The 25,752-nt window shown below is 32.9% G+C and overlaps 3 protein-coding genes across 3 annotated transcripts; 1 reads left to right on the top strand and 2 right to left on the bottom strand.

The window, feature by feature from the left end:
• Nucleotides 1-924: 924 nt before the first annotated feature.
• On the bottom strand, nucleotides 925-1,722 carry LOC123669737 (28S ribosomal protein S28, mitochondrial). Its single transcript, XM_045603331.1, has 2 exons — nucleotides 1,342-1,722; nucleotides 925-1,264 (listed from the first exon to the last, which is right to left on the bottom strand). The coding sequence occupies exons 1-2, from the start codon at nucleotides 1,567-1,569 to the stop codon at nucleotides 977-979; spliced, it is 516 nt and encodes a 171-aa protein (XP_045459287.1). The 5' UTR covers nucleotides 1,570-1,722; the 3' UTR covers nucleotides 925-976.
• Nucleotides 1,723-4,305: 2,583 nt separating this feature from the next.
• LOC123669727 (regulator of nonsense transcripts 3B) lies at nucleotides 4,306-12,348 on the top strand. The gene is made up of 6 exons (XM_045603321.1): nucleotides 4,306-4,572; nucleotides 4,655-4,868; nucleotides 4,960-5,148; nucleotides 9,442-9,590; nucleotides 10,578-11,339; nucleotides 11,930-12,348. Exons 1-6 carry the CDS (start codon nucleotides 4,465-4,467, stop codon nucleotides 12,056-12,058), a joined length of 1,551 nt encoding a protein of 516 aa, XP_045459277.1. The 5' UTR covers nucleotides 4,306-4,464; the 3' UTR covers nucleotides 12,059-12,348.
• A 3,239-nt stretch (nucleotides 12,349-15,587) lies between these two features.
• Nucleotides 15,588-22,190, bottom strand: LOC123669716 (tsukushi; the record flags this gene model as incomplete). The annotated part of the gene is made up of 5 exons (XM_045603310.1): nucleotides 15,588-15,837; nucleotides 16,721-16,800; nucleotides 17,872-18,430; nucleotides 20,533-20,702; nucleotides 22,175-22,190. Coding segments are annotated over 5 exons (1,029 nt in total), but the record flags the coding sequence as incomplete, so codon positions are not given.
• Nucleotides 22,191-25,752: the final 3,562 nt, after the last annotated feature.

Here is a 25,752-nt window from a genome sequence, read left to right as displayed (position 1 = left end):
TTGCTGACCTAGTTGTATAAAAAAAGATATTTTTTTATTTGCATGATAAATTAGAAAGGTTTTTAAATGTTTGCCTGTCTGTCTGTCTGTACATCTGTCTTTAAAACAGCTATAATAAGATTAGGGAGGTTACATGGCAACATATACCTTTTGTCCCAGAATTCCTATGGGATCAGGATCACACCGCTAAAAATAATGAGTATTTAGATAGAATCTCCCACGCGAACGAAGTATTGGTTACAGCTAGTTGAAGAATAATAAACAAACTAATCCAAGCAGCCACCGTACATATAATTATGTTATCTATTTAAAAGGAAGTTATTATTATATATTGATACTTGGGATAATTACTCTGCATAAGACCATACTCAGACTAACATCCCATTGGTGATCAAAAGCTTCTTTGTCCATATCGGATAAGCTTACACACTGCTCCACTGTGCAACTACCGCTTTAGTGGTGCATGTGCCATGTATGCGTTAAAATCACTGGCAATTTGCAGTTTTGATTCCTGTTTGGGATGGATATTTGTATTTGTACAGATATTTCATCTGGTTTGTCTGTCTGTTCTGTGGGTCTCCCCACTGTGCCTCAGAGAGCAGGTTATCGGTCTCAGTTGTTATCATATACACCTGATAGAGATTGCTTCTCGAAGTAGGGAATATATCTGCCAGCCCATAGTGGAGCAGCGGATAATTTCCCTAATGTTGGTAATGATCACAATCAAATCTGATAACAATTACGACAAACATCTTCACGCTTCAGTTAAGAATGGCAATTGAACCCATAAATGCCGATGTTTAAGTGGACACACAATTGGATAAAATATTCTATAATGAAACATAATTCATTTAATATATCGTTATTGACTTAATGACTGCTTTTCTTATATTACCAGAAATAAAAAATAAAAATAAAAAACACTAAAAGCTAATTTCTTTATTGTTTTGTTTACTAAGTATTCATACTGTACTAACTAATTTGTTTTTTCACTTGGGGTTGTTCTAACAGGTGAAGATACAATACCTAATAATTTACAATCAGCCTCCAATAGCGTAAGATCTGTGCTGGAACCGAGAAACCTTGACGAAAGCTCCAGATCTTTAATTTGTATTCTAACTCTTGCTCCTCTAACATATTCATCTTTTCTGCTTGTAGGTCTCGTGCAAACACAATGAAATTTCCAACCAAAATCTATATATAAATCATCTTCTACGACATGAAATATTTTTCCTATAACGATTTTATTTACTGGATCTCCAAGCTGAAAATAATACTAGTTATAAGGTATTACAAATTTAGGTAGCAAAGTATAAATTACATTATAACAGAAAAACTGACATCGATAAGTTTTGAATTCCGAAGTAATGAAGCAAAGGTTTGTTTTTGTTCTGGCTCTTGAAGTAATTGTGTTTGTTTTTCAAATGATTTCGCAAAGCTACCCTTTTCAGATATGCTCGAAGATTCAGAGTTTGTGTTAAAAAAATTTGTTGAAGTACTAATATTTCTTGTATAAAACATAACATTGTGATGTTTCAAATTTCTACATAAAGATACACAGTTAAACATGATGACTTCTTATTTTAACTAATCTAGTATTTAATTTATTTTGAATATATTTTAATGATAATATTATGAGGATGAGGTTATAATCTCTATCAAAGTCAAAAAGTGTTAAAATGACAAAGACAAACGTTTACGGCTATCGCACAGTATAAATTAACAACTGAGGATTATTGGCTTTTCATACTAGTCTAATAATTTTGTTAAGTTTCAATTTTATTTAATATTCATTAGACATCTCTGAACGATAAAAATTTATTTACATATTCAGATATTTTTAATTTAGATGAGAAAACATATTTTAGTTATGACGATCCATGTTTTAATGAGTCAAAACGAAGCTCATAGGATCACTAATTAAATAATTTCGAAGGTATCATTTTATTTTATTTTATAAATTGTCTCCAAATTTTAAATAACAGTATAGCTGACCATAAAAATTCCGTCCGGTCAGGGTGATTTTATTTTAATAGATGGAATTTGTGACGGGATTGTGTGACGGGTATGAAACAATGGGTTGTAACAAAAGGTAAAGGTAAGATCTATTAAACACTATTGATCGATATTTTATAATAGGAAATGGTAACGTTACCAAGCCCTCGTTACACGTAGCATTGGCGAAATCATCTGTGCTAATTTGGCACTGTGGGAAGCACGGTCTGTTAAAGGTCATGAAACTAAGCCCAATTTTAATGGTGAGAGATTAGTACGATAATGTCATATTGAGTGTCGTTTCATCGTTATTGGTTATATTGTAAAACATAAATGCGTTACGTAATAATAATTGAACAGATGAAACGTTTGCGCAACGGCCATAATACTAGTTTGTGACTGTTGCGCTATACTCGAATTCCGTTAGCAATAAAAAAAACTTATTTCAAGAGATCATTTTGATAAATAAATAATAATAAGTAGTCCAATAACAATAAACAACGAACTTTACGAGCTTATTTCATATTCCATCATTGTATTCCAAAATAGAGTACAAATGTGCACACTAAAATAAAAAAGTAAGGCACGTTCAATAATAATTTCAAAACCAATAAAACGTTCCTAAATTACAAATTTAATCTACCTCTTTCATATTAAAATTTACGAGCATAATAATTTCGTTTCCTTTAAAGATAGCAATTAACGGTACTGTCAATCGGGGTAACTTTAATATATTATTACTATATTTTTTTAGCTAACTTTGACAATATTAAATATGAGACACAAGAGTTAATTTAATATGTGCTCTCAGGTTGGTTTTCATACTTTCAAGTTATTTAACGTCTATAAAAATCATAATATGTATCAAAAACTAGCAATTTTGTTGTAAAGTTATAAGGACCCCTAAGGGTACCCATAAGGGTAACTTTGACACAGAAAAGATTTTAAGATAGACATATTATAGGTTCTTCTTCTTCTTCTTTAGGATTAATAGTGCCAAATGAGTACAGATGATTTCGTCAATGCCACGTAAAAAATATTAAAGGATGGATTATGTTTTTACATATCTTGATAGTAGGAAAATTATCGAGTTATCTAAAAAGTTTACCACTGAAAAAAATACAAAAATTGAGCGCGGAACTTTTAGCAAACTTTTTGACATAAACTTCATTTATAAGCTTCTTTTTTTCAGAGAGTTGATTAACGAAGTTTGTGATTTAAACAAATTTTATAAATTTATTTGTATGCACTAAATGTGAACCACGTAAAAAATAAAAAATAATTTTGTGATTTGACTGTCAAAGTTACCTTGTCAATCAAAGTTACCCCGAGTGACCGTAACGATAACAATTATCGCTAACGGTATATTAAATAATGTAAAGTTAATTATGACGCATGAGTTAATATCGAGAAAAAAAATTAAAGGTATTATGGCCTTAAAATAACCTTATTTAAATTATCTTTAGTCCATAAATTACTTTAAGTCTGCGAAGATAAAGAAACGCTACCTACCGAATTTTTAACGGTATTCCAAGCCCTGGTAGAAACATTAATAATCCCGCCAAAAACATTTTCATGTAAAATGTTGCCAAGACGAGATCACATGGCTCGCACTGTCAAAAAATTATCAGATCTCATGTAGAGCCAAGCTTCTAACTCTACACGCCCTAACTCTACAAGCCCTAACTTCACAAACTCTACACCTTAGTCAAAATATGTGTCTTGGCCGTTTCGCTACCGTCACCAGGCAGCCGAATAACAAGGAGTCCCTCAATTTTCAGACCTCTAGCATCAAAATTTGCGGAAGTCTCATACAAACTTCCATGCCCTAGTTTAAGGGGTTGGGGGGTAAAAGTTCCAAGTTTTAGAATTTTTTTGTTGTTTATGTACTAATACTAGCTTACATACCAAATTTCAGCTTTCTGGGACTTCAGGAAGTACTCTAAGAATTTTGATGATCATCAGTGAGTGACGAAATCGGGGTTTTTTAGATATCAATAAAATCTAAAGTATAAGAGCTATGCAATTGAAACTTTATATGTTTAATAAGTTCACTATTGAAATCATATCCCTAGAATTTTGTTTATCTAGTATAATCCAAACCCAAGTTATGAGGGTTCAAAAAAACGACGAAGCACTTCGAGAAAAGATAGGTAGTGCTTTTCGTTTTTTTTTTTTTTTTTTTGGTTCGTCTTGGCGGGGGCACTACCGTGCCCCCAGATAAGTGTAAGTATTATTTTAATAAGTCATATAAATAATAATAAGTGTAGATCGTACTAGATCTGTACTTCTAATGTCAGTGTCAGCATTCCTTATGTCATTTTATCAACACGCAATGAAAACGACACAGAGTTTTTTGGTGTCATACAAATTGAATAGAATTGAGATTTTTTGGCCATTAAGCAAAGAACTGAACTGAGATTTTTTGGTAATGTCGAATAATTGAACAATTAAATAAAAGGGAGAACAATGACTGAAGACCAAGATGTTAAAGATTCTCAGTCTGATTCAGGCAGTAAAACTTTTATCAATAAAAACACGGATAAAAAGGCCAAACCCCATCGGCCACTGACAAAAGTAATATGACATCCTCATAATATTATTATTTTTGTATAAATTATTGAAAATGTTTAGTATTGTAGTTATTCTTTTCTTTCAGATAATACTTCGTCGTTTACCACCTACAATGACTGAAGAAGCATTTTTAGAACAGGTTGCTCCAATACCAGAACATGATCATTTTTATTTTGCAAAACCTGACCCATCCCTAGGAAATAACGTTTATTCAAGAGCGTATATTAATTTCGTCAATGTTGATGATATATATCTATTTAGAGATAAATTTGATGGATATGTTTTTTTAGATGAAAGAGGTAATATCAATTGTGTCATTATTGTTTCTATAAACTTCTTCTACATTATTCTCTACCATACGGAAATTAATATTAATAAAAATTATTTCAGGTGTTGAATATGTCGGTATTGTTGAATATGCACCATTTCAAAGGATACCTAAGAAGAAGAAAAAGAAAGACCCTAAGTGTGGTACAATTGAAAGTGACCCTATATATCAGGAATTTTTAGAAAGCCTTACTAAGGACCAGGAACCTGAGAATCAACCAAAACTTGAATACTCATATCCTGTAAATGACAGTAAGTTATAATATTTCTAAGTAGCATAGAAATAATGTGGTAAATAGCAATAGAGACTAATAGTCTCAAATCTTATTCAAAGGCTAAGATCTAGATTAGGTAAAACCGAATTAGAAAAACCGAATTATGGGGTTTTTGGGTGTGGAGGGTGGAGGGTGTAGGGGAATCTATACAAGGTAACACTGTCACACCTCAAAACCCCATGGTTATGGAGATATCCATGGTTAAAGTTTTGAGGTTAGAAAAAGCTTTGAGCTCATACCGTTTGCATTGTGTGACAAATCGACACTTTTAAACAAAATAACGCGTCAGACATAATATTCTAATAAAATTAGTGACATTGCGTGCTAGAATATAGGTTTAGAAATTCGAAAAATACCCAAAACCGAATCGGAGCACCCCACTGTCCACGTGGTCTTGGTCTGTCCTACCCCTAGAGTGTTTTTTTTGTGCCGCGGAGGCGGGGAGGGAGGGCAGCCCTCGCCCGCCGTGCGAAAGCGCGCGAACGAATGCGTAGAGGAGCGGCTGAGGCTGGTCGCCGAAGGCGATCAGCCTCCGCTGCGGAACGGAGCATGAGTTAGCGTGCTTTCGCACGCAAGGGCGGAAGGGCTGCACTTCCCGCAGCGCCGGAGACAAGCGTTCCTCTAACTTTCGAAATTCTTCTTCTAACCTCAAAACTTTAACCATGGATATCTCCATAACCATGGGGTTCCGAGGTGTTACAGTGGTACCAGGGGTAGCGTTCCCCACCCTCTCCCCCCCCCCAACCCCCCACGGTCCCGAAATTCGGTTTTACCTAATCTAAAGCTTTACCCCAAAAGGTAAAAGTGAGTTGAACATACGTATTACAACTTTTAAGGTTTATAAAAATATGTGTAAATGCAAGTACCCACATATTATTCATTACAAGCATAAACTCTTGAATAAAATTGTTACATATTATAAACACTAAAATAGGTACGTTTTACGGCAAAGTACTCATTGTGTAACAGTTTGAATGCTCGAATAACGACAGAAATGAAAACATTGGTCATGGTTCAAATGTCAACTCTGTGCAATATTTTCATCATATTATTTTTTTATTGTAATCTGATCATGTCGGACTTTGAACACGCTGGATGCCCAGGCGCACTGGATGATGCCCCTGTTTTGCAATGTCATCTATGTAATGATAAATAACCTATTGTATGCACAAGAATATCTGAAAGACTTTAATTTAATGAGTTTAGAAATCAGAAAGTTGTGGATATGTGATGCAGGTGTAAACAACCAAGGGGTGAACATTCCAATAAAAATAGTGGTTTGCAGTTCACCAGTTGACGTGGGGTTTGTCACACAGCGTGTGAAGGGTCACTCCACTTGTTCCGGTTTGTCAGCTAGTTCCTAGTTGTCAGCGTGCGTGAAATAATTAGAAAAGACCTGCATAACATTTTTGACAATGATTTGAATCCTAGAATTCAGAAAATTAAAAACACAATTGCATCCTATGAAGCATTATTGTCATTTTCGAGTCAGGACATGGACAAGGTTAAATCTGATAATGCTATCCATTCTGCACAAATACAGGGTATAAGGAAAGAGAATGATCCTCTGGGTGCAGCCAACCAAGCTATCTCCACTAGTTAAGATTAGTAGTCCTAGGCTGCGTGATGAGTCCTTAGCAGCAACTGATAAGATTACTACTACTGGCCATTTGGGAATTGGAAGTGATAACAAAACTCCAATAAATGTTGTGGAAAATTTCAAGTCTGAAGGGAAAATTCTTTATGCTGCAACTTGTCGTAAGGCTTAAGAGTTAGGTTTCCAGTTTGTATGAATTTGTGATGGAAAGGTTTTTTGCCCAAAAATCTGGAGGATCAAACTACGTACACATATGGAATCATGACACTAAATAATCATAAACTAAATAATAATATAATAAATAGTCATAGACTTGTGCTAAAGTCTTTTCCATCTGACTCCGTTTTTCCGAGGTGTGCACAGGCACATAACCGGCCACCTGGAGCTTCTTTGCGTTACTTTGTCATCCACCCTCAATTTTGGTTCATACATAGAACATCAAACAGTCCTCTCGAAGGTGAGACAGTACTTCACTCTGGAACAGCTTCTAAATTTATGTCAAGCGCAAGTTCGATCACGCATGGAGTACTGCTCTCATCTTTGGGATGGCGCAGCCAAGTAGCAGCTGGAGCTTCTTGAGTTAATTGAGAGACGAGCCAGGAGGCTCATCAGTGATGGTTCTTTGGTCGCCCCAAAGCTGCAAAGCTTGCATAATCGGCGTAGTATGACTGGCCTGTCGGTTTTTTATCGGATACACTTCGGAGAGTGTGCGCAGGAACTCCATGATCTGTTTCCTCCTTAGGTTTGAGTTGCTTATTTGTCCTGTTGTTTCATGGCACTTTAAACAATTCGTGGCTCTAAAACAGCATGAGTTTGTGAAAGCCCGATCAACAGTCACTAACCTCGTTTCCTTTGTTGAAGCCATTACTGAAATTCTTGATACTGGTAATTCCGTTGACACAATTTATACAGACTTGAAGTAAGTCCTTTTACTCAAATTTAAAGTTTGTATCAAAAAGAGATTAATACATAAAATATATTTATTCGGTGCAGGATTACATAGTTGATAAAGATGTGCGATGCTGTATTTCATACAAGATATTACAATTTTGTACTAAAACACAGTTTGTATATTATTTTCAAAAGAGTAACTGCGGAGTTTCTTGCCGATTCTTCTCTGCAGAATCTACATTCCGAAGTAAAGCTACCACAGCTTTACTTTTACAAAAATAATAAACACGTTAAAATTTTAATTTGTAAAATGACGAAGGACGCCTATTTGGATAAAGTTCTTTTTGATTTTCATTTTCATTTTGAAAAAGTGAGGTAATGTGTGTAGCGGGTCCGTTACTGGATTAGTTCAAGTCATATCTTACTATGCGATCTTCTACGGTTGTCGTTGATGGTTATACATCTGATCCGTTTTAAGCCATTTCAGGAGTGCCCCAGGGCTCAAATCTTGGGCCCTTGCTGTTTAACATTTTCATCAACGATGTCAGTAGTTGCATTAAATACTTAAGATGTTATTTGTTTGCCGATGATCTTAAAATCTTTCGACAAGTTACCTGAGACTCTGATGCTGAATTACTCCAAGCGGATTTGAATATCTTGATTTTATGCAGGTGTGATAACAGAATGATTTCAAACATTGGTAAATGTCGCGTTATAAGATATTCTAGGAAAAATACATCTGTTGCGAGAACATGTTTTATTGGTAATAGTGCACTGTCGGAAGTCTCTTAAATACGTGATCTAGGAGTTACGCTCGATGATACACTCCGTTTCAATATTCACGTTGATAACATTATCTATATTATATTTTATTCATACAATCTTTTTTAAATTTGATTACAATTTGTTAAAATTTTATAATTCCAATGTTTCTTGATTATGTTTGTATTGTGGTTCATTTATGCTACATGATTAAGCATGATGATGATTTTTATTGTTATTATATATTGTGTATATGAATGAATATTGCTTTGTTAACTAATATTGTGATTATTAATTAATGTCCTTGGAATTCCTTATTAATTTTTCAGTGTGTTGTGGTAAATTTTAATGTTAAATTTAACTGTGTTATATTTTTATGATTTATGCCCGCGATTTTGTCCGCGTTGATTAAGTTACTTGAAAAAACCCCCCAATTTTGAAACATTATTCATTAGTGCTCCGCTCCTATTGATCTTAGCGTAATGATATATAGCCTGTAACCTTCGTCGGTAAATGGGCTATCTAACACAGAAAGAATTTTTCAAATCGGACTAGTAGTTCCTGAGCGCGTTCAAACAAACAAATAAATAAACAAACTCCTTCAGCTTCATAATATTAGTATAGATATAGTAAAAAAAATTTTTTGGTGATTTCATTTAATATGAATTTTTTATGTATAACTTTATTTGTATATTGTGCGTCTGTTTTCTTTTTCCGAAATGTCTGTAATACCTATAATTAAGACATCACTTATACTTAATATTCTTGTAAAAATACGTTCTTTTTCTGATCTTGTTAGTGTATGTATGCCTTGTTGGTGTTAATATAAAATATATAAATAAATGTACAAACTTATGACTAACTTATGATAATTTAAGGTTTCTTTTCTCATCACTTAAATAAAGGTTAATATAAATTTTGTTCAATAATAACTTGCCTATTGTGTATAAAAATAATTAATTAAAAATTTGTATAACTATGCATGCGTCTCATAGTAAATTTATTTTGTCTTTTTTTCAGCAAACGACAAAAAAGTACAGTCGACACCTTTATTAGAATATCTGGCCGCTCGAAAGTTAGATAAAAGAGGACGAGATGAACGTCGGAGGAGGGAAAATGATAAGCGTAAGATGAGAATTGAAAGGAAAACTAAAGATCTTCCTATAAAGGTACATTAATAACTTTTTATGTTTATCTGAATATGATATTAATAACTTCTATTGACAGCTCAGTTGTCACAGCCAAGAGTATGTGCTAGCAGTGATTAATTTGACTAATGTTTTAATCGCCACACATATGTCTGTTGTGGTCTCGGTGTTTCTGATTGTATAAGTATGTTTCTGGACCGCCAATATAGGATTCACATCCTACTGGTGTAAACTATTTGTTAATTATAAAAATGTAGTTATCAATGTTTGTTTATTTTGGAATAAATTAAAGGTATGGCACCATGGTTTCATAATAATCAAACTAGATAAACTTACTTTGATGTGATGTCTTATTGCTTACAACCTTCTTCAATAAATTTATTCCTTGTTGATCTTGATCACTAAGAAATAATTAGTTTAAACACATGAACCTCTCTTCAGTTTAATATGAGTGTAGATACATATCTTATATAGTTAATCAAATATAATAATATATTTAAATAAATTCAGAGATCAGGTGAATTATCCGATGATGAAAATTATGATGAATGTAACTATAAATTTAGAAGACAAAATCTTTGGTACGGAGAACAAAGAATTTATCACAAAAGTAAAGAATTTTCTGTGATCAATATGGACACAAATTCAAACATTGGCTCTGATGAAATAACAAGTACTGATTCGGATTGGGAAATTTCTTATCCTGCACTGAGCATAAAAACACATAATACATTCACTATTTCTACTAGTAGTGAATGCAGTAAAAAAAATAATAGGGAAACAATTTTGAAAAGTGGCGGTGACACGCATTCAAAGGTTTTAATAAAGTCTTAATTATGTAAACCTGTAATATGAATTTTGCTATTCATATTATGTCATAGACTGGTTGTATTATTGTAGCCCTTAGTAATAGTTCTGTAAAATTTATAAATAAGTAGTAAATTTATGATGTTCTTGAACTTGTATTGGTATTTTTAAATATATATTAAACAAGACTAAACATTGCAGGAAGAAGAAGATGCTGAAAGTGATGTAAGGAAAATAAAGCCACGGGATGGAGATAAGGAAAAGATAAGTAATGATTTGAGAGATGAAGACTCTAAAGTTATTGATAAGGATGCTACTGTATTTGAATCAAAAACATATAAAGACCAAAGGAAAATTGGTATAAATCTTGCTGATAAAAAGAAAAAAATAGACGGAGACAAAAAAGAGTGTTTGACTAAAGAAGATGAAGGTGATGATGACAAGCTTCTGAAAAAAGAAAGGCGTGATCAATTTAAGGAACCTCCGCGCGAGCAGAAGAGTAAAAAATATAGCGACACAAGGAAAGAGAGATTGAAACAAGTTGAACAAGGAAAATCAGATAAGCAGTCTGTAATTAGTAAAATAATGTCTGCAGAAGGGAAATCAAAATCTTTAAATCATGATGATATCAAACCATTCACTCAATTACCTCAAGTGAAGACTGAAGATTTGACTAAACTGATTGAGGATATGGATCGTAAAGTGAAAATGGATGACGATAATAAAAATAAGGACTCAATTCGAACCAAATTCAAATTTGACACCAAAAATGATTCAGTAGAAATCACTAAAATAAGAAGAAATAGTATGGATTCAGGTGATATACCTTTCAAAGAAGAGCCAATACTCAAAAGGCAGAATTCTCTTGATGATAGAAGCAAATCAAGTGAAAGAGAAGGTTCAGAAGAAAAAGAAAAGAGTGAGAGCTCAGAACGTCGCGCGGAAAGGAGAATAAGAAATAAGGTTAGTTTTATAGTATAAGGTCAAATAATATCAAAAGTGTTTTATCTCTTTTTAAATTTTCACCATACAGTTTAAATAACTGTTTGATTATGTGTTCCTCTCATTGAGCAATGATGCTACCTAATAACTTTCCAACGTAAAATTAGCCAAATATTCGAATATAAAATACTAGACCTGTGTATGAGTGCTCCATGTAATGTATTAGGTGTCTCTCGCTTGTAAAATGTTTATGATTAGTTGTTTGATTAGGAGTTTATGTCTCTTCATGTAATGCTTATACAATTTCTGTGATAAACGTATTTGGATTAGAGATTTTTTTTAAATTCTAATCTATGTATACATTTATATATAAAAATTACTTCCTAAATGTTTCGCTACGCGCAAAACACGTGATCGTCTTCACCAATTAGCATAATATTTATTTTTTAAGATTTTCTAATACTTAAGTAGAAAGTTCTTAAGGAACATAAAATTGAGGAAATCGGAAAATTTTAGGAAACGTAATGATAATTTAAACTGCACGTATTTGCTAGTTAAAATATAATATGTTTATTTATATTTATTAATTATTTATTTATATATAATTCCAGGACCGTCCGAGTCTCGTCATTTATCAACCGGGTATGGGTAAATTTAGCAAGCAACGTCTAGCAAAGGAGAAGGATTCGCAGCCAGCCGTTGGAAAATCTGTAAACGACAGCGAGAAGAAAGACACTTGAGATAACTACTGTGACACCCAATATTCGGACAACAATCAACGGAATTACCCTAAAGCTGGCATTAACACGTCCTCGCAGATAGTAGAAGGGGACACTTGAACGTGCCACCTGAGGGAACTGTTTTTACTCAATCCTGTCGTTTTAATTATTTACGTGCAAAATAATTGTTCTTTTTTTTTTTGTTTAAAAATCAGTGTAAAGGCATACATTGTTCTATATTTTTAGCTTGTGACCATTAAGTTCAGTTTGTTTTATTTCATTTAAATATACTTAATTCTTTTAAAAGGGTATTTGGTTTTTTATTTAAATCATCAATTCTTAAAAACATTTCAAATATACACGTGTATACTCGCTCGTATAAATATATTCACAAGGAACAGCTTTTTTTTAAAATCTAATGTAATACCAATACTTACACTTGCCGCATTTATAAAGAAACATGTAATTGAGCAGATTTCACGAACTACTAAATAGTTTTCTACACAAAAGAGTAAAGACCGTTACGCTTCAGTCTGTAATATCCCACTTCTGGGCATAGGCTTCTTTTCCCTATGTAGGAGAAAGATCAGAGCTTAATCCATCACGCTCCTCCAATGCGAATTGGCGGATATATTTATCAACATCACTATCAGGTGTACATGATAACCGGGACCGACGGCTTAACGTGCTCTCCTGGGAGAGGATTCCTCTCTGGGGAGACCCACAAGAACTGCACAAACAGCCAGACCATGGCAAACAAAAAAAAAAGTATGGTCAATTGTCATGTGTGGGGATCAAACCCGCAACCGCCAGCGCAACAGCCACAAACCAGTGCTGTGATTGTTGCGCCAACGCGTCGTCACATAAAAGACCCTTATTTGTTATAAAATTGCCAGTAATAAATGCACTGCAAACAATTATATTATTTATTTTAAATTGTAGGTGATGTAAAGCGAAAGTACCTAATTAATGGTAGAGCCACTGAAAACGTAATTTTTTAATATCTTATATTTTTTAATATATACCTATGGATAAATATAAGCAATAGTGTAATTAATTAAAAATTAATTAAAGACTAGCCCGTTGGCGCAGTTTGTAGTGACCCTGCTTTCTGCTCCGAGGGTTGTGGGTTCGATTCCCACCCCGAGTCTGGGTGTAATATACATATTTATTTATATATTTATATATGTATTATTTATAAGTATGTTTATCGAAAAAAAAAAATATGTAGCTATATACCAGTCGGCTGTTACCTATAACACAAGCATTAAGTTGCTTACTTTAGGAACAGACGACCGTGTGTGTATTGTGTAAATATTTATAAAAAAAAAAAAAAAAAAGAATTTATAATGAAGAGAAAATTAACAATTTCTAACATCTAGCAGCATTAGATCTGTAACTAAATATTTTTCATTGTTTAAAATACTTTGTATAAGTACACGAAAGAAAACTAATAAACAAGACAACATGTTTCTTAGATACTCAAATATGTACAAAGCAAAAATAAAATTATTTTAGTTACTCTTAGGGTAGGTAAGTACGTAGGCCGAGCGCGTTTGAGTTTTTTTTTTCTATATTGAGTTACGTTAACGAGTTAATACTGATTTTATGCATGGAAATTGGTTACGAAACACGTTCTGACCACTTCGGTTCAAATTGATTTACTCAGCCTGTAACGACCCACTGTTGGGCATTGGCTTGTTTCTCTTTGTAGGATAAGTGTCGGAGTTTAATCCACAACGCTGCTCCATTGCTAAGTTTGCGAATATTTGCATTTCCCACTATGAGTAATAACGATCAATATTAGGCGTTTATGATAGCAATCGGGACCAGATCCAAGATCCAAAAGGACAAGCACCCAGAACGGAAGGAAATATTTGTAGGAATACAAATATTCATCCCGAGAATCGAACCCGCTACACACCCACCACTACAACAGCGCGGTGTCTATACGTCGGCTAAAACGAACATGACAAAATTAGATTTTTAAATGAAACATTTTGCTGTATGTTTTAAACATTTAATTCTGTCTCGTAATTTTTGTATCACAGTGCAAAAGATAGTCAACATTTATATTCTTACAATTTGTATAAAAATATTTTTAATCTATTCTAAAAATCTTACATACCTACAGCTAAAAACTCACGAATCACGATACAAATTTCTAAATACTTAAAATCAACTTTGGTCATCTTAATATTTCGAAATTAGTTTCAGTTATAAAAGCTACCTGATAAACTGGTTAGTAGTGATTTTTTAACTTAACCATATTCACTATCTTTGGTAATATTTTTATGATTATATAATCACCAACACTCTAATCATCACTCAAACCGCAGGTTTTAATTAATAGACAAGTAATTAGTTATATATTTTCTTAAACTAGAGTAATAACAATATATTCTTATTTATTCTTTCGACATAACAATGTACCTATTATTCTCAAAATAACATTCTAAACAAAAATTGTAATGAAAACCTTTAGTGTTTAAATAAAATTGTTACAAATGGGTGAAGAACATCTTAATGAACCGTTTATAAGTTATTATGAAAATGGTCAAATGAAATTAACATAAAATTTAAAAAATGGACCTCCAGAAAACTTTTATTCATTGTATATCTAATCAGCCTTTCGACGCCTCTTAACATATTTATTAGTATATAACATAGCTATAATAACATCGTAATAGTAAAATTGTTTGCAATTAGTATTTCAATAAAATAAATATCTATGGTAACATTAAGATTTTTAAAACATAGTCATTTGATTATAAAGGTATTTAAAAAATCTTTTTATAGTTTAACAGTTAAAGTGCCATTCGTAGAATATTTTAGTAAAATTGAAGCTATAAAATTTTTGCTACATAAACCAGATGTGTCATCAAACGCGTGTAAAAAAAAAAAATTAAATTGTATTAAAGTAAACCTACCTGCTTAGCTTACCTACTAAGCCAGTGGTTCTTAAGCTTTTAATGATAACGAACCATTTGTCAAAATGTACGTTTTGCAACTGTTCTTGGGGTATAGTATATTGTAGTTATAGCATAGTGAAAATCGCTTACTTTGCATCTCGCCTTAGCGGACCACTTCGGATGTTTCCCACCAGTGGTCATCTCATCACTGTAATAAGCCATTGATACTTAAATATACAATAAGTGACAGTGAGCTCACGTGTTAGACAACTAACACGCATATTATATTATTAACGTATTTAGTGGTAGGCACATATACCTACTGTATCGAAAAAATGACTTCAGCCACGCGAGCTTATCAAAACTAACCTAACTTTGTCGAGGGTAAGTCCCATTAATGCCATAGATTTTCTTTGGCTGAACAACTTGTCTTCTTGAGATCTATTGCCCTGATTTAGAGACATCAACAAAACTAATTTCTTGATTTACTCGACTAAATTCTTAATTTCTAAATTCGCAATATAATTTTACAAAACAACCATTATTAATATAAATATAATAATATAATATATATATTATATTATATATATTATATAATTATATATATTATATATAATATAATAGCACAATATACAAAATGAGGTTAATAATAGATAGAAGCAAATCCTCAAACTTCGTCAATTCTCAAGATTTGTTATTAAGGAGTACTGCAGTTACAGCTTTCTCGTCAATAGGTGAAACTTTTTTCACTTCTTTAGTAATTTTCTTCGTCTGAGCTACATTGTGTCGATGCATAATATATAAAAGCAGAACAAAACCCACAAGAAATCCGACAAGGCCACCACCGATGGTCAACCACGTACGACGTGCTGTTTTAATGTTTTGTATCTGAAACAAAATGATCTGTTAAATCAGCATCATTTAGAGAATATCTATACAAATAAATAAAATTGGAGGGTCTGTTAGTAATATTAAAATAGCTGCTTTTTACTAAATTCATATGTATTCACAGACTTCGTTCGCGTGGAATTTAATAAAAAAGTTGTAACAAAAATAATTGATATGTATTAGTGTTTTAATTACACATGCTACAAAATATGAGAGTCAGTCAATTTATATTATTCTGTATAGCAACAAATAAACTTTAATCTTTAAGCTTAATAAAAAAAAATGAATATCCATTATGAAATATGATTGATTATAATTATTATTTTTCGTACAATATTTTAAATCATCAATAAAAATTTAAACAAATTATTTAATTTATCCAAATCACTATTCCACTTCCATCTACTCGTTATACGTAGGCACTCACAGCTTGCTTCGCGCTTGCACTTACAGCCAAACTAAATGTTTGTCTGGCCAGGTGTTGGAACTGTTAAAACTGTCTGGCTGCTGAGAAAATATCTCATAATAAATAGCTAAGTAATAAATATGAAATTTGGCTTTTATATTATGACGCAAGTTAAGTTACAAACGTTTAGTAGGTGTCTGGATAGCCGTTTTCACAATGCGGAGTGTCTAGCAATGGTTGACGTGATTTTAAGAGTATTTTAAACAAAATAATAACAATTTACGCTTTAAGAAATGACGAAAGTTTGTTGGCATTTTTTATACCTTTGCCTGGTATCTGGCAAAGCTAGTATGAGTCAAAATTCATATTTGGCCCTTGCTTCTACCAGTGTTGGAAGCGGACGGTAAGAAACTTTCAGCCTATATTAAATGATAAAGGTCTTGCTGTGGCGGGATCTTGATCTATATCTAATTTTACCTCAGTATATTCCATGCGACATCGGTTGTATGTAGCATTGAGACTTTCTGGTATCTCAGGTCTGGGGCAGTTTTCGTATTCTGTAAAATTTAAAATTTATTTTTCAAGTTAATAAATATAGGATAAGTAACATTTAATTTGTTATAATAGTTACTTGACAATATTCTTTCTGTAATTTTCGAGTTTACTACTTTAAACGATAACGATATATAAATATATAAGGCGCGCGGTACGAACAAAATATGTGAAGTAAAATCGCGTGAAACATCGCTGTACAGTATCGCTGAGAACGATGCTTTAGAGCGCTTTTACCAGCGTATACTAACATTTAATCTACTGATACGAATAGTAAACGCTAATTTATGTTTTGATATATATAATATATATATTTATTGCACTCAAAAATACATGTAGAAACATGACATAATTATAAGCCTTATGGCTATAGATTTATATGATTTTAGAGTTTTATTTTTTTTAATGAATTATAATTTGATTAATTTTATAAAATAATCTAATTTTTAATTATCACGGTAATCGTTCTTAAGGAGAAAAGTCCAGACGCGGGTCGAAGCTAACACATACCTACAATTTTTTATATATTACTAACTGACCAAGCAAACGTTGTTTTGCCATATATGTTATTAACCCCCTTCATCTCCCCCTTATAAATTAAAGGTATAAAACATAAATGTTAAACGATTCTCAGACCTACCCGATATGCACACAAAATTTCTTAAAAATCGGTCCAGCCGTTTCGGAAGAGTGCGTATGGTAACTAATATTGTGACACGAGAATTTTATATATAAGATGGGACTCACACTCACACAGTACAACATTAATTTAGTAAATAGGTATACTTGTATTTATACCAAGACACTAGAACTGAGGTAGGGCACAGCAGGAACTTCCTGCTCAAAATATAGAGCAGCCTGACTGGGGTAATAACCTCGACCTTACAGAAGATCACAGCAAAATAATACTGTTTTCAAGCAGTATTGTGTTCCTGTTGGTGAGTAAGGTGACCAGAGCTCCTGGGGAGATTGGGGATTGGGTCGGTAACGCGTTTGCGATGCTTCTAATTTTTATTTAAAAAATGGTAATTTTACAAGATTTGAAAATGTTCCGTTTTTTGTTTAATGAGACTTACCTCGAGAGTTAAGTTTTTCATAATTATCCAGTTGGAAATATATTCGCTTCTCCTGAAACCAGGTGATACTCAATCTCATATCGCACACTTGAATGTTATTAATAGATTCCGTCAGATCTACCTTCGCTAGTTTACACATGCCACTGAACGATTGTGCATCAAGCGACGTCAACGGATTGTGAGAAATATTATACAATATCAGGTATGGAAGTATACCCAAATCTGGCAGTTCTCTGATCTTACACTCAGATAAATCCAAGAGTTGCAAGGGTGCCTTTATAGGTTTTCTTATTACCATGCTACTCAAACTCAAGTGTAACAGGGGATTCCCATTTAGATATAACTTTCGTAACGAAGGCAAATGAAATATTGTTTCTGGTAGTTGAAAAATGACATTTTTCGAGAGGTCGAGAGTCTGCAGATAAGTTAAATACGCAAAAGCATCTTTGTCGATTGAATATATCTGATTTTCTGATAGATATAAATGTTTGATACTCGTGTAGTATGATAATGTGTCATCATGAATTTCTTGCAACTTATTATCGCTAAAGTCGAGAATCTGAAAAAAAAAATAGTATAGTTAAATGATTATAGATATAGTCGTAGTAGAATTACATTTTAATAAATATGTAAGTTCAATAACTTACTAAAGTACTGTTTGAAATCAATAAATGTAATTTTATAAAGAGGGACTACTTGTTTTTCTTCTCATGGATAGAATTGTGTTGTATGACAAGTTGGAGTAAGCCCTTCAAACAGGCGTGCTAATTTACATGGATTTCATTGGTCTAGGGGTAAATCTAAGCTAAATCACAACTACAACTTACTATCTTTTAACACGGATAAAATATAATCATAAGTAAAACAACGATTTATTTAAAAAATAATCGTATTGTCATAAAAGATATGTACCGACCTATGTAAGAGCTAATTAAGTCGCGCATGAGATAAAAAATGTGGATAAGATAATAAAATCTAGATTAGATATATAGACTTTGTTTTAAAATACGTATATAATAATATACGTTACGTCTTGAAAATAATGCACAAGTACCCGATAAATAATATTGACTCAATAATGAACAATATTAAAAGCAAATAACATTATGCTATATGAAACACTCGAATAGATATTGTAAGTATGTAAATACGTGAATAAATAATTCATTTTTTGAATTTATATTAATAACAAACCAAACTAGATAATTCAAAAAGCATGGTTCCTGCGTACTAAATACGTACAAGTGCTTTCATGTAAACAACTGTGGCTTCGATTCCCCGTAATCGACACAGGAAATATTTTTTTCTGAATCTAATTTTCTATATTTGTTCTGACCTGAGCGATTCTTATCAAAACATATGATAATAAATGTAAATAACATTTACTCTGCGTTTTTAAATAACTGTACCTATTCCAAACTCATGAAAAAAGTAAAAGTTTAAGGGTAGTAATTTTTTATTAACATTTTTTTTAACATCACATCAAGAATACCGACCGTTCCAGCGGGGAACATTCACATAATAGCTTCACCTCTATTTTGATTAATTACCTATTTTATCTTTACTTTTCTATGATATTTGTAAGCTTTTGAATAAGGACTTCTGTAAGAAATTGTGAGAGCCCTTAGGGGTTTTTAATGAGGTCCTCGTCACGAAATCTGTTCTTAGAGAACATGTACTAACTATAATAACTATATTATTAACTATCTTTCCGTCAAAATTCGAGCTCATAGTACAAAAATGAAGGTCTTTCATACATACTTATAAGAAAAAAATCTGTTCTTAGCGGATATCTACTAACTATAATCTACCTCCCTGCTCAATTTCCTCTTTATGCGTCTAGAGCGGTTTTTTAGATTTCGTGATAAGTCAATGACCTAACGATTTTATTTATATAGATGATTATAAATTTATTCCGTGAAATTGATTGAATGATTCATTGACTCTTCATATACCAATGACAAATTACTTTTACTAGCGGTCGCCCAGTGGCCGAAATTCGACTACAATTAATTTAAATTATAAGTTTGAACATTATTAAGGTTTTAATGAATTTATAACGGCTATGTTTGATATTCAGTAAAGAAAAACAATATTAATCTACTAGCTGCTGCCCGCGACGTCGTCTGCGTGATCGCTATACAGCACCAAAAATACCTACGATTATACCTTTTACATTATACTTTTACATACCATTATACCTTTACATTTCATATCTACAGGAAAATCTCATAGATAGCGCTGCTTTAAAATTGTCTTGTCTACTTATATTATATATTCATTGAATTATGTTTATCGGCTTAGTTACTTATATTGCGTGATTTTTATAGTGTGAAGCTAGCTTATATAGCATGGTTATTAACATAAGAAAAAGTACAAATATAATCCAAACTACTATACTTACTATTATTTTTTATGAGCCTAAATAAATGAAAACGAAACGCGCACATAATTTCTTGTGTTAAATATCGGTCTGTCTGTCCATACCAGTCAACCTTTAGGCCAAATAGAAAAACTAGGTGATAATAATAAAAGAATTAAAGTTTTTACATATGTGATAAAATGACAAAAATGAGTCTTCAAGCACAAGTTGGTAGGTTGGTACACATAATAACATCTTCGGACAAAAAATAAACGAAGAAACTTTCTTAACATACTTACCTCAATTCCTCCTTTAAGATTTGGTATTTTGCTGAGTCGCAACCCACCGCAATGCGCACCATACATATCGTATGCGTATTCGTAGGTGCATCGCTTTGGTAATGACGCCAAAGCTTCAATATCTGTCATCTCCTTCGTATACGAGCTGGCAGCAAGAAGCACTGCAAGGACTAAAGATCTGAAAACAATGTAGCAGTATGTGTTTAAACATATAAAAAACTACTAAATGAAATGGTTCCTAAAATTTTGGTACAACGTAAATTTAATGATACATGACAAAGATGGCGACTGACCAATCAGAAAATCAGTATTAACTATTCGGAAGATGGTGTCCTCATCTTTATGCTCTTCTGGTATTTCAACAAATAATAATCAAAATAAGAACGATACACTCGTATAAAATTATTAGAAGCTCACATAAACTATAACAGTATTTGTTGTGTAACTACCCTGCAAAACAGATAACAAAGATAGTGACTGACTAATTGTAAATTAATAGGTATTAACGATTCGGAAGATGGCATCACCATCCTTGTACTGTTCTGATATTAAGCGAATAATTAGAGTAGGTAATATCGACACAAAATCCAATATTTTAATAATAGCCAGAATTACAAATTTAAATGCTAACAGTTATTATTATTATTGCAGTTTACTATTATAATTATATCATTCGATAGTTATTATATATTTTTATAAATGATTGTAAATAAAACAAAGGTGATAAAATAATTTTTAAGTAGTTTTTTTTTTATCGATAAAAAGATCGCAATAAAAAATATATAGCCGAAAAATTATTTTCTTTATCCCTCAATAGAACTTGAAATTAGTATTTTATAATAAGGAACTTCGTTGCTATCTGGTGACCCACGACACCACATGTTTTTTTTGAATATATATATTTGTCGAAACTTTCGCTGTCGTACGTAATTAGCAAGGAATTTATAAACAATAGATGCACCGATCACGCCACCTAGCACATCGTTCGATACTCACCTACCACACCCACCTACACCTCTACTCACTCATTCTATCACTCGAGTTATTCTGACTTATATAAAACGCCCGGTGCAACCGCGGTTAAGGCCTGCTAGTAGCTCAACCTAGAATCTTTCAATAATTAATTTGTGGGGGCTTAAAAGGGGGCCTCCTTAAACCTTGTCCTGGGAATTGCTCTGAGTTTCTTCCTCTGCCACACGATGGTTCCGGCACACGCACGGTGGATCCATCGAATGCTAAAAAGCTCATCTCCCCCCCGTTAACTAATAACTATCTTGTGTTACCTTACATTGCAATTAACCAGTGTTATCTTCCTACATATTCTTCCTACATATTTATTTAGTATTTTTTTGCTGCATGGTTCAGCACTTTTTTTTTGGCCGACTGTAATTCGAAAATAGTTGTTCAGTAAATTTACTTAAAACCTTGAATTTGAATTTTTTAGGGAGTACGTACGATAATTGTTTCGAAAACACGATAACTTCACAGTACTGTAGTGCTATTCTGTAAGAACATTTTCGTGTCTCGACAGCGGAATCCGCGGTGAGATATCAAATTCGTATTCATTGAAACTCGACAGTCCCATAGCGCCACACTTGTGAGTGCGGCGACGAGTCGAACCCTTTTGCGTGAGAACGTTGACATATAATAGTATGAATTCGGTATTCTGTAAGGGGATTTACCGCTTCATACATCACAATTCGAGACTTGATTCGACACTTGACTTCATGCACATATTCTAAAATAAAGTCATAAGAAAAGAATATCGATAAAATAAACACAGCTCTAAATTGCCGCTCTTCGATTCGACACTCACTTCACATCGCTTGTGCGTACGGAATGTTTACAGAATTCCAAACCAAGGTCAAGTGGGTTCACTTTCGAAGTGAGCGCTGTCACTCAGGTGAAGCTCGATATCGAAATGGTTATTTACAGAATAGCCCTGCTGTGTCGAGCAGATGGGCAAAAGTTTCCAGAAACACTGACAGCACGACGCTTAAAACTGTTACCTCCGTGTAAAATACTCTACTACATGCCCCGATTGCCGCAATTTGTAGCATGCCACAAGATGGCGTACGCCACAATATGTAGCATGCCGCATATTGTTGCCTCATCGTAAAACAGCCTTTAGGCGCATCGACCGTTGACAACTCGTCACAGCGGTCCGTATAGCGCCTCCTCCATTCCGACGACGTGCTAAGCCAATGTGCGATCTCGTTAGGAGACACCTTGAGGACGAGCCCTCTAAAAGGGTTCACATCTTCCTACGTGACCGGTGTCTATAGTACCTGGTCCCTCTTACCGGTGACGCTATAAAGGCCAGTAGAGCCGGGCCAACAGTAACAATCATTTCGAAAAATTAATAAATTGTAGGTGTTAGGTATTATTAGGCAACTATTATTTCGGTGGTATTCATAAAAACTTTCATCGTAAACGTTTAAATAAAAAATAAAGCGTAATTACTTTATATTCGATACTTTTAGGAATATTTTATCAACCAAAATGTTTAAGATAAAATATTAATTTACTAGAAGTTAATTAATCATAATATTTATCTGTATGAACAGATGAAACACAAAGTTATTTATTCCCTTATCTTAACGAGATGTTTTCTAACTGCGCTTATAAAGTGCTCTTTAGAATGTACTTACTTTTATCTGAGGTTATCGTTTCTAGACTGTTGTGTAGTATGAAGTACGTTATATTTAAGTATATTAATATGAAATAAAACGAGGTTATAACACAGATATTATTAAAATTCTTTACTGTTCCGTGAAGTAAAACGTACCTATAGGTACATTCATGAGCGTACCCAGCGCTTTTATTAAGTGTGAGGCAGAAGAAAACTGTAAATACTCGATGAGTAGTAGAAAATTAGGTAAGGTGAGGTTTAGGGTAAATCTACATAAACTTTCCTTAAGAATTTTAGTTTGAGCGAGCAGAGAAACTTCAATCTTCGTTGGAAAATAGCTCGACTACAATGGGTATTTGTTTTGTTGTTGGAACGTTTCGCGTGGTACTTTTGATTTTGAACGTTACTACCTAAGTACACGAATACCTAATTTTGTTACTTCTATTATTATTCTAAAAATCCTATTATTAGCTTCGTCAAGGTGGGTCAAATGCCTTGCCTTGCCCTGCTATGTGTACCCATGAGCACATCCCGAACAAAATTTTAGGTTTACTTAGTAGCTGACAGTACATTAAAATATTAATTTAGGGTGAAACAAAAGTTGCAAACATTCATTTATCATAAACGCATTTAAGTTTACAATTTGTAAAAAAATACTTTAAAATCCTGTATGTTGGGTTTGATCGCAAACGACAAAGAACCTCGACATTAATGTACATCAATACATCAAACAAAAGTCAATTCAATACGCATTGTATTAGGGATATTTTAAAAAGTACTCGTCAGATCACAATCAAATTTTTAAATTCATTTTTTGGACACGGATCAAGAGACCATCTCTTGCTGTGTCGAGTATTGGTGACTTAAAAACAGACTTTTCTACAGGGTGGGATGAAATTTCAAATAAATTGATCAAGATTGCAAACATTTTTAATACCTCCATTAAAATACATATTTAACTAATCTCGGAAACGGGGAATATTTCAATAAAAACTTAAACATAGTAATAAAACCCGTCATACATCCTATTTATAAGGACGGTGACAAATCTCTGGTAAACAATTACAGACCAATTTCGATTATACCGCGTTATAAAATATATTTAAGAAGATTATAAATAACAAGCTCATAAATTATTTGGGAAAAATAATCTGTTATCAGATATGCAATTCGGCTTTAGGCGGTTTAAATCTACAGAGTATGCTGTTCATAATTTTATAAAGCGGTAACGGAGTTAAAAGTTAGAAGGTTTCTAATTTTTTTGTACTCATCATCAACACCATCATTTCAGCCTTTCACAGTCCATTGCTGGACGTAGGCCTCCACAAGTTCACGCCGAAGATGTGAACGTGAATCCATGTGTTTTGCCCATAGTCACCACGCTGGGAAGGCGGGTTGGTGACCGCAGGGCTGGGTTTGTCGCACCGAAGAGGCTGCTGCCCGTCTTCGGTCTGTGTATTTCAAAGCCAGCAGTCGGATGGTTATCCCGCCTTCGGTTGACTTTTTAAGTTCCAAGGTGGTAGTGGAACTGTGTTATCCCTTAGTCGCCTCCAACGACACCTACAGGAAGAGAAGGGTGGCTATATTTTTTACTAGCGTAGCCACACAGCGAACAGCGAACAGCGTTTTTTGTACTACAGAACGTAATAAGATTTGAGTTTATTTAGAAAGAATTTTGTGACAGGGCTAGACTTAGTGTAGGTCAGGTGAAATGTGTACTCGCACCTCTCTCACACTTTTCGTAACGCTCTCTTCACGCATTCACCAGCTTACTCCACAAGTCAAGCGTAAAGAAGTTTAACTTCAATAATTAAATAATTAGTCAAGTTTTAATGTAAATTTTAAACCTCAATATTTGATATAAGATGGTTGGTGACCACGGAATATTGATCTTCCGATAGCTTATAATGTCTAACCAGTTTAATGATCCAGTTAAGATCTCGAACCATCCTTAGGTTAATTTTTTTACTCTCGAACTCTTAAATAATATAGCAATCTTTAGTTGTTAATTGTAAAAACTTCTAAATGGCTTTTTGTTTTTAATTGTATTTCTGATTTGTTATGTAAAGCTGAAGTTTTTTTGAATATCTGGAAAACAATCTACAAAAAGGTTATAAACGGTGTAATATAATGATTATACACTATTTCAGCATACATATTTCACTTTGTAAAGTAATCAATTTCTATGCGAGCAGAGCTGTGGGTAACTGCTAGTTATTATACTAATATAAATAATGTAATATAGAAGTTACCTGACATACAACACTATAAATAAAATTGTAGTAGATATTTATTAACTATAACAATTAATAGGGACGACGATGATGAATAATAATCATTGTGACGGGTATCATGTAGTAAAGCAAATTACTTCATACTGACTTTGGGTCTTTGACTATTATAACTGTATTTGAAATGTAATCTTATTTCTGAATGTAAATGCGTTCTGCTTATTTTAAAAAAAAAAAAAAAAAAAAAAAAAAAAATCGTAAGATACTGAATAATTCAATTTTTTTTTGTAAATATATTTTTGGTTAGCAATTTACTCCAATTTGGCACATACGAGAAGTAAGTGTAACGAAAATAAA

This window comes from Melitaea cinxia, chromosome 1, assembly GCF_905220565.1.
Source record: "Melitaea cinxia chromosome 1, ilMelCinx1.1, whole genome shotgun sequence".
Lineage (NCBI taxonomy): Eukaryota > Metazoa > Arthropoda > Insecta > Lepidoptera > Nymphalidae > Melitaea > Melitaea cinxia.
Note: the sequence above shows the minus strand (reverse complement) of the source record. Positions and strands in the feature narration are given on the sequence as shown.

Bases quoted from the DNA above. Each gene is read 5' to 3' on its own strand.
- LOC123669727 (XM_045603321.1), top strand. From the start codon at position 4,465: ATGACTGAAGACCAAGATGTTAAAGATTCTCAGTCTGATTCAGGCAGT. The intron at 4,573-4,654 runs GTAATATGACAT...CTTTTCTTTCAG, and splicing joins CCCATCGGCCACTGACAAAA to ATAATACTTCGTCGTTTACC. The intron at 5,149-9,441 runs GTAAGTTATAAT...TCTTTTTTTCAG, and splicing joins CTCATATCCTGTAAATGACA to CAAACGACAAAAAAGTACAG.
- LOC123669737 (XM_045603331.1), bottom strand. From the start codon at position 1,569: ATGTTTAACTGTGTATCTTTATGTAGAAATTTGAAACATCACAATGTT. The intron at 1,265-1,341 runs GTCAGTTTTTCT...TATTATTTTCAG, and splicing joins GGAATTCAAAACTTATCGAT to CTTGGAGATCCAGTAAATAA.